Genomic DNA, 13247 nt, shown 5'->3' on the forward strand with positions numbered 1-13247 from the left:
TGAGCATGTGGGGAAAAGCTGTTTGTCTCTCTCTCTCTCTCTCTCTCTCTCTCTCTCTCTCTCGAAATGCATCCTGTGTTTTGAATTATCTTGAAACATATTTTTCTCTGTGAAGAGTTTAAAAAAAAATTATCAGTGGTCAATGGATTCAGCAAACCAATGTAACATTTATTTAACATTTATATCAAAAACTCTGAGTGCCAAGATGTTTGGAAATTTGCATTGTTTGCACTTTGTATTTATTGTAGCAAGGCATATTTGAAGTCTTGTGAATTGCTTGGTTGTATTTTTTTTGCATTTTATAAGCATTATTAACCAAATACTACCATTTATGTTTTGAAACTTTTCAACTTGACGAACTTATTTTCAACAGATTGTTTTTGTTGTTGTTTTTTTTACTAACATTGTTTTTCTGTTGAAAACTTGTTCTCCGTGGACTAATACGTTAAATAACACACTCTCGTAATGAAATGGTAGCTTAACCGCAGGGGTATTGTGAGAAAATCTATTTATATTTCTATCTTGTTTATTTACAGGTTGATGACCGGTTAGAGCGAGACTACTTGGAAAAGGTTAGTGGTTTTATTTCCATAGGTTTTTTTTTTTCTTTCTCAATAGTGCATAAACAATGGCATATTAATATTTTTCAGGGCTCTTCACGAACATCGACTATATCTGGTGCCACTCTTACATCTTTGGGTGAAATGTCTTCACGGAGAGGAAGTGGAGATACATCCATCACTGTTGACACAGAACCCTCCATAAGGGAAATCAAGGTGTTTGGTTGTCTCACCGTTTGTCTCGCATTTTCCCATAAAGCATTCCTCTAAACTCATCAGCTGATTTCTCCTCTGTATAAACCCATGATTTCATGGTACATCTTTGGTGTTGACATTAGACAGACCTCAATACATAATCTCAAATATTTATCTATGGCTATGCTTTGCATTTTTGTGTTCCAACCCAGCACATTTTGTACCATTGTTTGTTGTAAATTTGTTTTTGTTTTTTTGTTTTTTTAGCTTAAATTAGTACTATCATGTAGTACTATTTTAATTTGTTAGAAAGTTATTGAAATGTTTATTCAGTATAAGTATCACTTTCATTGTCTTTGTCATTCCTGTGGTTCTTAGTACTTTTCCCGGAGATCTGCCTTCCAGCAGAGTTTAGTTTCAGCTCCAGTCAAACACAACTCAACCAGATAATCATGTTTGTGTGTTTGAGCAGGTAAATCTAAACTCTGCAGGAAGAAAGATCCTGTGAGCACCCTACTATTCAAACAGTTCCAGTACTTTGTTCCTCTTGTTACCTGGATAGTAATTCAGTGCATGTAAAACAACTCTTGCATTCTCTGCAATGCTGTTGCTCTTCCTCAACTGCATCCTCCCTCTTCATGCTTGCCATTCAGGAGATTCACGAGCTTAAGGATCAGATTCAAGACGTGGAGGTGAAGCACATGCAGAACCTCAAAGAGCTCAAGGTAGTGCCAGTCAAAAGAACTGCTAGAACCTAGTGGGGCTGTTCAGACTTAAGAAATTTTTGCAGCTAAAAAATACACACAGAACAAGGAATATAACAGAATGTTGTGTCTCGAGATGCATTCTTAAAAGTTATTTCTAATTTGATATGTTGTAAAATGTGACGCTCATGCACAAGATGCCAAAAAAAATAAAAATAAAATAAAAACGAGAGAGCTCAACGGTCAAAGACTTCCATCTAGTGCTTCTTACATAGAAAAACATTTAAAAAAAGCAGCGCAGATGGATCCAAAACTAGTTCGTTGTGAATGGCCCTAAGAGTTAGATCGATTGATGACTGTGCAAAAAAGAAATACCAGTGACTTTTACTTTTTATTATAAATAGTGTATCGAGTTCCATGCTAACCAGCAAGTTAGTGACTTGCCAAACATCAGGTGACCGGGTAATAAAAGATTTGATAGTATCGTTTCTAGTCTCTCAGGTTCTTATCTGGCTGTCATCTTGCATGCCCATGCTTCAATGCCACAGAAGTCTGTAGCTTGACATTAATTCCTTGCCTCCGTTCTCCAAGGCAGACTTTACACCTCTTTCCATCACAACGTAATTCAATTTAGTTTAAAAGTGGAAAAGTGTGTTATTGTTGTGTATTTTTTTTTTTGTTATTATTAGTGCATATTATTTCTGTACTATAATGCTTGTGCAGCTGTGTGCAGCTTCACTGTGTGGACTTATTGGGACGGATAAGGGTTTACACTACAAATGCAATGTGTTCACATGCATTACTGACTACCTCTGAATGTTTTTTGTGTGTGTACAAAACATCACACAAGGTTGATCGATGTAAATGTGGTCTTTGTGAGTATACGCTGATTTTAATGTTGTGTGAAATCTTACAGGATGTCCTGTTGGAAGTAGAGGAAAAGTACCGGAAGGCCATGGTGTCCAACGCACAGCTTGATAATGAGAAGACCAATCTGATTTATGAAGTGGACACTTTGAAAGACTCTTTGATAGAACTGGAGGAGATGCTCTTTGAAACACGGTGTGATCTTGAGGACAAGAGTAAGGTCTGTACAGTCATAGTTACAAATGAATAGTGTGTGTCCAGTAGGGCTGGGTTACATGACGATATGTACTGTGCGATGGGGGAAATGTGTCAACTGGTAGAGACTGTATTGTACTCTTTATACCATGGTATATCTGGTTTACTTGCAAATTGTGCCACTTGCAGTGTAGACGGCTGCGTTGATAATAATGCGAGCGATTTATTGTATTTGTGTTGCGACACGCCACTTGAATCCGTTGTAGATACAGTGTAACTGTAGGTTGTGTTCAGTTGCCCAAATATTTTGCTATGAGTGTTGGGTAGATTACTTCTGAAATGTAATCTAGTACTGAATACAAATGACACAAGTAAAATTATAATCAGTAATGTAATCATTACATTTATGTAATCTGATTACTTCTGGATTGATTACATAATCCAGATTAAATGTAGTCCATTACTACCCAAAACTGGTTTCAATTTACCACATTAATAAAGATTTCAATATGTAATGTATAAAACATTCAACCAGAAATAAGTATATTGTGATATATTCTGCATCAGTGATATAAAATATTGCGCACCCCTAGAATGCTGTATAATAAATAGTTTGTTGTAATACACTGTTGACTCAAATAATAAATTATATTAAAATAATGACCTTTGAAAGGCAACATTGTTCACATTGTTCTTGGCGCTTCAACCTCAGTGATGGCACTTGTGTAAAACCTTCTTAAAAATGTACATTAAAAGAAAGAAAATGCAATAACTAAATCAGATTTTATGTTTTAGAACCTAGAACGAGAGAAGCATGCCCACAGTATACTGCAGTTTCAGTTCAATGAATTGAAAGAGACATTGAAACAAAGTGAAGAACTGCTAACTGTGAGTATTGATGTAATTAGTACTTGGATCTCTCTCCTGAAGCTTTTTGTCATTTCAGATGCTTGCCTTATCATCTGCCTTCTTATCAACTTATGTCTTTCCTCCTGATTATCTTTGGTCCTCTATGCACAATACCTCTCTATAGGAAATCCGTCAGTTACGACTCAAGCAGGATGGCTTTGTTAGGGAGATTTCTGACCTCCAGGAAACAATTGAATGGAAGAATAAAAAAATTGGGGTATGATCCCTGAATATTTTACCACTTTTTAAAGTTTTGCCATTGCCTTTACTGTTAGAGAATTATATTAATATAGTAGGTTGAATTAGCATAATTCTTCTTCATCAGTTTCCTGATACAATCGGTCTCTTCTTTGCCAAGCTCTTTTCTTGTTTTTTGCAGCACTGATGTTTTCATGCCTTTCACTTTTTTTCTCCTTTTTGCTTCATCTTTGCCAAATCCTTTATGGTGCTGTTCAGGCATTAGAGAGGCAGAAGGAATTTTCTGATGCCATTCGAAATGAGAGGGATGAGCTCAGAGATGAGATTGTTCAGCTCAAAGATATTTTGAAGGTATTGATCTGTTTGGTGGAAACAGTTCATTGTAGGGCTCATTCTAATGTCTAGCATGTAAGATAAAGCAAAATATGACTGAATAAATAGAACCTCAACATAATATTGGTGCTTCCACAAATCAAGTATAGGAAAACTTTACTCTCTACTCTCAGTGTCTACATTTATAGGAGTAATTCAATCAAAAATGAAAATTTTGTCATTATTTACTCACCCTTATGTTGTAAGGGTGAGTAAATAATTTATTTATTTATTATTTACTCACCATATGACTTTCTTCTGTGGAACACAAATGGAAATGTTAGGCAGAATGTTAGCCTCAGTCACCATTCACATTAATTATATGGACAAAAGATGCAGTGAGGCTAACATTCTGCCTAACATCTCATTTTGTGTTTTAGGGAAGAAGTAAAAAAAAAAAAAAAAAAATGTTTGGAACAACATGAGGGTGAGTTAATGAAATTTTCATATTTGGGGTGAACTATCCCTTTAACCTGACCTATTACTTAACTAAGTACAGTTGTGCTCAAAGGTTTGCATACCCTTGGAGAATTGGTAATATATGTACCATTTTTAAAGAAAACATGAGTGAGCAGGCAAAACACATTTATTTTTTATGGGATTCATATTCAACTGTAGGTTATAACAGAATGTCACAATCATAAAACAAAACATGGCAACAAAGAAAAAAATGAAATGACCCCTGTTCAAAAGTCTGCATACCCTTAGTTCTTAATACTGTGTATTGCCCCCTTTAGCATCAATGACAGCATGCAGTCTTTTGTAATAGTTGTCTATGAGGCCCCAAATTCTTGCAGGTGGTATAGCTGCCCATTCATCTTGGCAAAATGCCTCCAGGTCATGCAAAGTCTTTGGTCGTCTTGCATGAACCGCACATTTGAGATTTTGTGCAGAAGAATGCAAATTGTCTGCCAGTATTTTCTGATAACATGCTGCATCAACCTTGCCATCAGTTTTCACAAGATTCCCCGTGCCTTTAGAGCTCACACACCCCCCAAAACATCAGTGAGCCACCACTATGCTTCACAGTGGGGATAGTATTCTTTCACTATAGGCCTTGTTGACCCCTCTCCAAACATAGCACTTATGGCTGTGACCATAAAGCTCTATTTTGGTCTCGTCACTCCAAATTACAGTGTGCCAGAAGCTGTGAGGCGTGTCAAGGTGTTGTCGGGCATATTGTAACCGGGTTTTTTGTGGCATTGGCCCAGTAAAGGCTTCCTTCTGGCAACTCGACCACGCAGCTCATTTTTGTTCAAGTATCGTCATATTGTGCTCCTTGAAACAACCACACCGTCTTTTTCCAGAGCAGCCTGTATTTCTCCTGAGGTTACCTGTGGGTTTTTCTTTGTATCCCAGACAATTCTTCTGGCAGTTGTGGCTGAAATCTTTCTTGGTCTACCTGACCTTGGCTTGGTATCAAGAGATCCCCAAAATTTCCACTTCTTAATAAGTGATTGAACAGTACTGACTGGCATTTTCAAGGCTTTGGATATCTTTTTATATCCATTTCCATCTTTATAAAGTTCCATTACCTTGTTACACAGATCTTTTGACAGTTGTTTTCTGCTCCCCATGGCTCAGTATCTAGCCTGCTCAGTGCATCCACGTGAGAGCTAACAAACTCATTGACTATTTATACACAGACACTAATTGCAATTTAAAAAGCCATAAGTGTGGGAAATTAACCTTTATTTGCCATTTAAACCCGTGTGTGTCACCTTGTGTGTCTGTAACAAGGCCAAACATTCAAGGGTATGTAAACTTTTGATCAGGGCCATTTGGGTGATTTCTGCTATCATTATGATTTAAAAAGGAGCCAAACAACTATGTGATAATAAATGGCTTCATATGATCACTATCCTTAAATTAAAGACAGTTTTTTTTTTTTTTTTTTTTTGCATGATCAGTCATATTTTCAAAATCAATGCCAAAATTTCACAGTTTCTGCCAGGGTATGCAAACTTTTGAGCACAACTGTATACTCATATTAATTTATTCCATCCAGAAACATGGTATTGTCCTTGGACCTGACCTGGCCACCAATGGAGAAACAGGAGAACAAGCAGAAGAGGCTGATCAGAATTCTCAAACATCTTCTGCTGAAATCCGAGAGGGGAGTAGCATACTTGGTGAGCTGATTTTCTGTTTCTTTCTCAGTAATTGCATGATAAAAATGTTTTGCAACTTTGCACTCTCATCTTGCTAAGCCTAACTGTACTATTTCTAAGAGCCTGGTTCAAATGCATTGTCATGTTACCTTCTCACACTTCACTTCTTTCCTGCTTCAGCAAAATCCACACATGTTCAGAGTTTTTTCTTTACTGATGTATAGTAGACAACTTAATTATTGTGATTCTGTTTTTCTAATAATCAAATGAGCAAATGCTATGAATATCTGTGTCATGTGCTTCAGCTCCATGTTCATTTTTGTGATTACCTGCCAGAGATGATTAAACGAGAACCCACACTCATCTCTAAGGTTTACTCTAGTCATATATACACAGCTGAGGTCAGTCCTGTCAGTTCAACTGGTCTATTAAATATATATATTTGAATTTGATAAATGCTTTGACATGCCATTTTAATTATAATAAATCATAATAGCTCACCATGTGAAATAAGATAAACTGAAGCACTGTATCTGCTAGTAACTAGCTGCTAGTTCATAGCACACAAAGACAAACACTGTATTGGAAGTATTTAACATATAGCTGCAACTTTTTCAGCACTTTCAGAATGGTCAGAATATTCTTCAGCCGAAACCAGAGTAGGCATGGCAGAGTGGCGTTTTAAGTGCTTGGCTCGAATCTGTGGGGTTTTCTTCTTTTGGGCATCCTTTACACATGATTTGTATTGGATTAAGAGCTTTGCCTTGGGGCCTTATTTTTCATTCTTCCCTCCTCCTCCTTGTTATGAACTTGAAACATACAGACACATTTCTTTTGGGCTTAACGACTGACACCTTAATCATCTCCCAGGCACTCATCAGTTGGAGCTGTGTAAAGACCAGCACCAAAAAGATTTGGATGAGGAGGTGCAACTGTCTTCACATGTCCCATTCAGTTCTACAAAGACATCTTTAAAGGCAAATGAGAATGGAGAACTTAGGGACAAATTGAATCAGGGTGTAGAGCAGTTTGAGAATAGACCTGAAATACCTCCAAATTCTGTTGGTGAAGAAGCAGGACCCATTGATGAGATCAAAGCCATGGAGTCTGTACCAGAAGATTTAGGGGGTAAAATAGTGGAATTAGAGTGTGATGTTCACAGTAATGCACATACGGAGACAGATCAACAAGACGGCATGATATCTGCTGATCTTATTCAGGTAATCAAAGAGGAAATTCCTATAGTGTCTGTTTCTTGTCCAAGACCTGATAAAGATCAACCTGGTGAGGCAGAGCTTGAAAATAAAAGCAAAGAAGAACCTGTGGAATCATTTAAAACAGAGAAACTTCCACAAACTCAATGTGCAAGTGTTTCAAATAAAAAGAAGAAAAAGAAAAAGAAAGGAAAGCAGAAACCGAAACAAAGCGACAAAAAAGAAAGTGACACAAAGATGGATGACAAGAATGAAAAAGTCTTGAGTGAAAATAATCCAAACCAAAAGATGGAAAGTGATCAAGAGGGTAACCACGAGGAACCCTTAGGGAATGATGTATCAGCAAATGCAAAAGACCCAGCTGATCCACAAGATGATAAATTAACAGAAAAAATAGAGTGTGTTGAAATACCAAGCACAAATGTAAATGCTGATGATGCAAGAGACCAATTTCAGACAGTTACAGATGAGGCTGATTCAGGAAAATGTTCTAAATCCATCTTAAATTTTGATTGCCCTGAATCTAAAACTTGCACTGGTGTTCTTTTAGATGAGGTGTCTCAAATCAGTATAACTAACCCCACAACCATTATTGATGAAGAAACGGAGGACTCAACAGTTGCTGGCCAAGAGATTGTAATCATCTCCAGTGAGATTGATTCTTCAGAAAAAGAGGCTTCACTGTCTCATAAACTTTATTTTAAGCCCATGGATGATGTTGGCAGGTGTGTGGAACCCCCTGAGTCCATTTGCAACTCTGACGTCTTTGAGAATTCATTGTTGATAGAAGTGAAGGAAGTGAAGAGTGATCTGGACAGTGATACAGTAGAACAGGAGGCAATGCACCAAAATATTGATCCAGATGGGACCACTTTCCATGATGGTCTTGACAACTCTGCTCAAATTCATTCATCCTCCTCTCTGCTAAAGAAGTCTGAAAAGGAAGCTGAAACAGAAACACAGGAACAAGCAACAGAGCCCATTGATCAGGTGTTAGAAATTCATCTTCAGGACAGTGTTCAAGTCATCCAGAAAGACACTAAGTCACAGCAAAATGAACTAGTCAAAGAAAATCTAATAATATCTAGTGACGAAGTGTTCATAGGAGACAATGCTAAATACACTGCTGTAACTGAAACCCTTGTTCAACACATTGGAGAAGAAGGTGAGGTGGAGGAAAGATCACTTCAAGTTCAAGTAAAACCTGAGGCTCATCTGTCTGGAGAGGATGAAGCCAATAAGGAATCAGTAGAGTCAGAAGTCTCTGACCAAGAGACCAAGCTAGAAAAAGGTGAAGATGATGAAAAAGAAAAATCAGTTCAAGATCAGGTTATACCTGAGGCTCAACTGTCTGGAGAGGATGAAGCCATTCAGGAATCAACAGAATCAGGAACCTCTGACCAAACACCCAATCTAGAAATATGTTTGAAGGATGAAAAGGACAAATTATTCCAAGATCAGGTTACACCTGAGGCTCCACAGTCTGGAGAGAATGGGGCCAATCAGGAATCAGTAGAATTAGAAGCCTTTGAAGAACTCAATCTAGAAAAAGATGAGGAAGATGAGAAAGAAAGATTATTCCAAGATCAAATTGGGCTTGATGTGCAACTTCCTGGAGAGGATGACGACATCCTGGGAGAGTCAGATGCGGTTGCTCAAGAGCTCAAGGAAGAAGATGAGGAAGACGAAGGGGAATCTTTTGATTTTGATGACATCGATCTTGAAGCATCATCAGATGCACTTTCTAAAAACAGTCTAGATCAACCAAATATGCATCTTGCACTTTTAAAAGAAAATGTGCAAGGTCCAAGCCAGGAATTCCAAAGCGATGTCATTGATGAGGACAGGACACAAAAAGATGTTGGAACTCTGGATCTTGCAGATCAGGAACCAAAGCCAAAAGAGCAGATGGATGATGGACTTGCCATAGAAAACCCACAAACAACAACAGAGGTTGAAGGATATTTAACAGAGCCCAGCCACGTCGACAAGGAAGAAGTTCAACCTAATCATCAGCAACATGATACGCCTGAAAATAAACAATATACAGTTGAAAAGCATCGGCAAGCAGCAGAAGATATAAGACACAATGAGGGAGTTAATCTCATCTCAGAGATGGAAAGAAGAGATGTAGGCCAAGAGATCATTCACCATAAACCAAAGATTTCAGGAGAGCAAGAAGTTGAGAAGGAAATAACAGGGAGCAACAAGGAAGATGATAGAAAGGAATCTAAAAAAAATAGCAAAAAAGGAAAGGGCAAGGGGAAAGAAGAATGTAAAATGTCTTAATATACAAGGATTTGCAGAGTCTTTTTTCCTTGGTATCTACTATTCAACATTGCACTTACGTAGGTCTTAAGAACACCATTTTGAAACCAGTACTTTAAAGACTTCCGAGAACCCTAGAATACCGAAGGTTATCTTACAGTCTTGTAACTTTACCATGTAACTTTCATCACAGCTGTTTTACAGCTGATTAAGAATTCTGAAGTTACTCTGGCTGTAAATTGGCCAAACAGAATGTCTGAATTTTTTTTTAAATCAGTTGCACATTAAATGCTAGCAGTAGAGTGTAAACGGTCATATTTATTTTGAAATTTTAATAACCATATGATGTTTCAAGTATGTAATAATAAAATGAAAGTTTTTGCTACCTTTTTTGCTGATTAACAGACATTGTGGGAGATATTAACAAGTGGAATTATTTTATTTATTCTGCTTGGTGACTAAAGATTATGTTGGAACCCAGCTATCTTCAAATTAAATAAAGATAATAATTGAAACATAGATCAGAATCATTTTTTATTGTATGGTGATAAAGGACCTTTGTTTATTAAACTGTTATTTACTTAAACTTTGTAAAGTACATATTTACATTAGGCTCAGTAGTTTTGTGTTGTAGATAAAGTATGCTACAGTCTATTCCAAATGAGGAAATGGCTATTATTATTATTTCAAACATATAAATAAAACTCCAGTCATGTTAGGTTGTTTTTTCTCTTTTTTTACACATTCATTGCACAGCTTCAAATAAGCTCATCCTGTCATTAAGCACTTGTAGTTGAGACATGTTATAGATACACATTTAAGATAGATTGATAGATAAATGCAAAAACAGTACATTGGATTGAACACTGACATTGATTGAATTGTGCCGTTGCACTGAATGCTGAGTTTGCCGAAGTTCCTGCATGTTATCCATCCTCATCCTTCACATCCCACGGTAGGATAGCTTCACTTTTGCATGCCTTGACTCCTCCCCCTCCATGCAATTGGCTCCTCCCACTCCTGGTATGTGAAAATCTCCTATCTAATCTTTAGAACAAGTTTTGAGCATGAGTATGTGACATTTCACTGTTGCAGAAGAATTTTTTTTTAGATCTGTTGATTTTTTTTTTTTTTTTTTTTTTTTAAGTTGTTTTTTGTTGTTTTATGGTAGCCTGTTAAACTCTGGACCTGCTTTTCAGAAATTCGCTTACGAAAACTGGTTGATGAGAGGGAGAACTTAATAGAGCAGGTGCGTTTCTCAGTTCCTAGCTTTACAAATGCTAAACCTTTATTATTTTCTCATGTTTCCGACGTGTTGATTATGATAGCAGAAATGTAAGCAATATTTGTGTGGTTGTTTTTATTAACAGGTTAAGAGATTGAAAGGTCAGCTTGAGCAGAGGAAACAGAGAAATGGCGTAGAGGATTCCTCTAGCCCAGAGGGAGAAGTACAGGAGAACGGCACTGACTCTAACATCATGGATATACAGAGTAAGGACAATGCCTGCACATTCAGTCGATCTCAGGTTACTAGAGTCCAAAACATTATAACAGTTTATGGAAATGGAAACTGACATTTAGAGTGCTGAGGTGAAGGTAAGCTTTTTTTCCGATACTGATTACATCATTAGCAATGTTTTTTAATAGGTTTCATTTTTGTCCCAGCGAAGAACACACTCTACGCCTCAAATGTTGAGAAATGTGTATTTATTTATTTTTTTTCAGGGGATGCTAACAGGCAAATCAATGACCTCAAATTTAAGCTTGTCAAATCAGAGCAAGAAATCACAGCTCACGAACAAAATGTGAGTTCTGTTTTTATTTCTAATGGCATCACATGTTAGTTTTGGTTGCATTTGAAATAGCTCTAATTCAAACTTGTAGGTTACAAGACTTGAGGGTCAGGTGTCCCGGTACAAAGTTGCAGCAGAAAATGCAGAGAAGGTGGAGGATGAACTTAAAGCTGAAAAACGCAAACTTCAGCGAGAGGTAACAAAGCATTAGGCCAAGTGGCCTAGCCCTAATGGACCCTTTTCACAGACTGTGATGATGCAGTTCCTCCCTAATTTAGCAGCTACACTATATTGCCAAAAGTATTCACTCATCTGCCTTTAGACGCATATGAACTTAAGTGACATCCCATTCTTAATCCATAGGGTTTAATATGACGTCGGCCCACCCTTTGCAGCTATAACAGCTTCAACTATTCTGGGAAGGCTTTCCACAAGGTTTAGGAGTGTGTTTATGGGAATTTTTGACCATTCTTCCAGAAGCGCATTTGTGAGGTCAGACACTGATGTTGGACGAGAAGGCCTGGCTCGCAGTCTTCACTCTAATTCATCCCAAAGGTGCTCTGTCGGGTTGAGGTCAGGACTCTGTGCAGGCCAGACAAGTTCTTCCACACCAAACTCGCTCATCCATGTCTTTATGGACCTTGCTTTGTGCACTGGTGTGCAGTCATGTTGGAACAGGAAGGGGCCATCCCCAAACTGTTCCCACAAAGTTGGGAGCATGGAATTGTCCAAAATCTCTTGGTATGCTGAAGCATTCAGAGTTCCTTTCACTGGAATTTAGGGGCCAAGCCCAGCTCCTGAAAAACAATCCCACACCATAATCCCCCCTCCACCACACTTCACAGTTGGCACAATGCAGTCAGACAAGTACTGTTCTCCTGGCAACCGCCAAACCCAGACTCGTCCATCAGATTGCCAGATGGAGAAGCGTGATTCGTCACTCCAGAGAACGCGTCCCCACTGCTCTAGAGTCCAGTGGCGGCGTGCTTTACACCACTGCATCCGACGCTTTGCATTGCACTTGGTGATGTATGGCTTGGATGCAGCTGCTCAGCCATGGAAACCCATTCCATGAAGCTCTCTACGCACTGTTCTTGAGCTAATCTGAAGGCCACATGAACTTTGGAGGTCTGTAGCGATTGACTCTGCAGAAAGTTGGCGACCTCTGCGCACTATGCGCCTCAGCATCCGCTGACCCCGCTCTGTCATTTTACGTGGCCTACCACTTCGTGGCTGAGTTGCTGTCATCCCAATCGCTTCCACTTTGTTATAATACCACTGACAGTTGACTGTGGAATATTTAGAAGCGAGGAAATTTCACGACTGGACTTGTTGCACAGGTGGCATCCTATCACAGTACCACGCTGGAATTCACTGAGCTCCTGAGAGCGGCCCATTCTTTCACAAATGTTTGTAGAAGCAGTCTGCATGCCTAGGTGCTTCATTTTATACACCTGTGGCCATGGAAGTGATTGGAACACCTGAATTCAATTATTTGGATGGGTGAGCGAATACTTTTGGCAATATAGTGTATCTATCAAACTTTTGTAATCAAAAAATTTATAATTTAATTGATGCAAATAAAAAACTTTTTACATTTAAATGTATTTATACTAGTCAACACTTTTGCGATGGGATTTCAAATACAGCTGCTGAGGGAGTGATAATAAATTTGTCATCTTCTGACTGCTATAATCCATTTTCCCCTATTTTCTTTTGAAAAGTTGTAAAAAAGTATTAGTGTATTTATTTTCTTTTGCTGTTGGAGCAAATGGTAAAGCAAAAATAATTTTCTATGGTCTCCCTTACTTCTGCGTTCCAAACCCAGAAATGTGAAGAGGGTCCAAATAACATAGACAAA

At 38.1% G+C, this 13247-nt stretch overlaps 1 protein-coding gene across 10 annotated transcripts in view; it reads left to right on the plus strand.

Moving 5' to 3' along the window:
* Positions 1-13247, plus strand: part of LOC127447855 (leucine-rich repeat flightless-interacting protein 2-like) — a 51892-nt gene that overhangs the window by 37381 nt on the left and 1264 nt on the right. For 3 of the 10 annotated variants that reach the window (XM_051709963.1, XM_051709967.1, XM_051709964.1), the window contains 9 exons: positions 537-572; positions 651-776; positions 1409-1480; positions 2376-2546; positions 3317-3409; positions 3555-3647; positions 3887-3979; positions 6009-6132; positions 6982-10112. In XM_051709963.1, coding sequence (XP_051565923.1) covers positions 537-572; positions 651-776; positions 1409-1480; positions 2376-2546; positions 3317-3409; positions 3555-3647; positions 3887-3979; positions 6009-6132; positions 6982-9614 — 3441 coding nt within the window. In that variant the 3' untranslated portion in view covers positions 9615-10112. Of the gene's footprint in view, positions 1-536; positions 573-650; positions 777-1408; positions 1481-2375; positions 2547-3316; positions 3410-3554; positions 3648-3886; positions 3980-6008; positions 6133-6981; positions 10113-10792; positions 10843-10963; positions 11085-11318; positions 11399-11477; positions 11583-13247 lie in introns of those variants that run through there. The other 7 variants (XM_051709969.1, XM_051709970.1, XM_051709971.1 and 4 more) reach the window with 6 other exon arrangements.

Source organism: Myxocyprinus asiaticus, chromosome 11 (assembly GCF_019703515.2).
Source record: "Myxocyprinus asiaticus isolate MX2 ecotype Aquarium Trade chromosome 11, UBuf_Myxa_2, whole genome shotgun sequence".
Classification (NCBI taxonomy): domain Eukaryota; kingdom Metazoa; phylum Chordata; class Actinopteri; order Cypriniformes; family Catostomidae; genus Myxocyprinus; species Myxocyprinus asiaticus.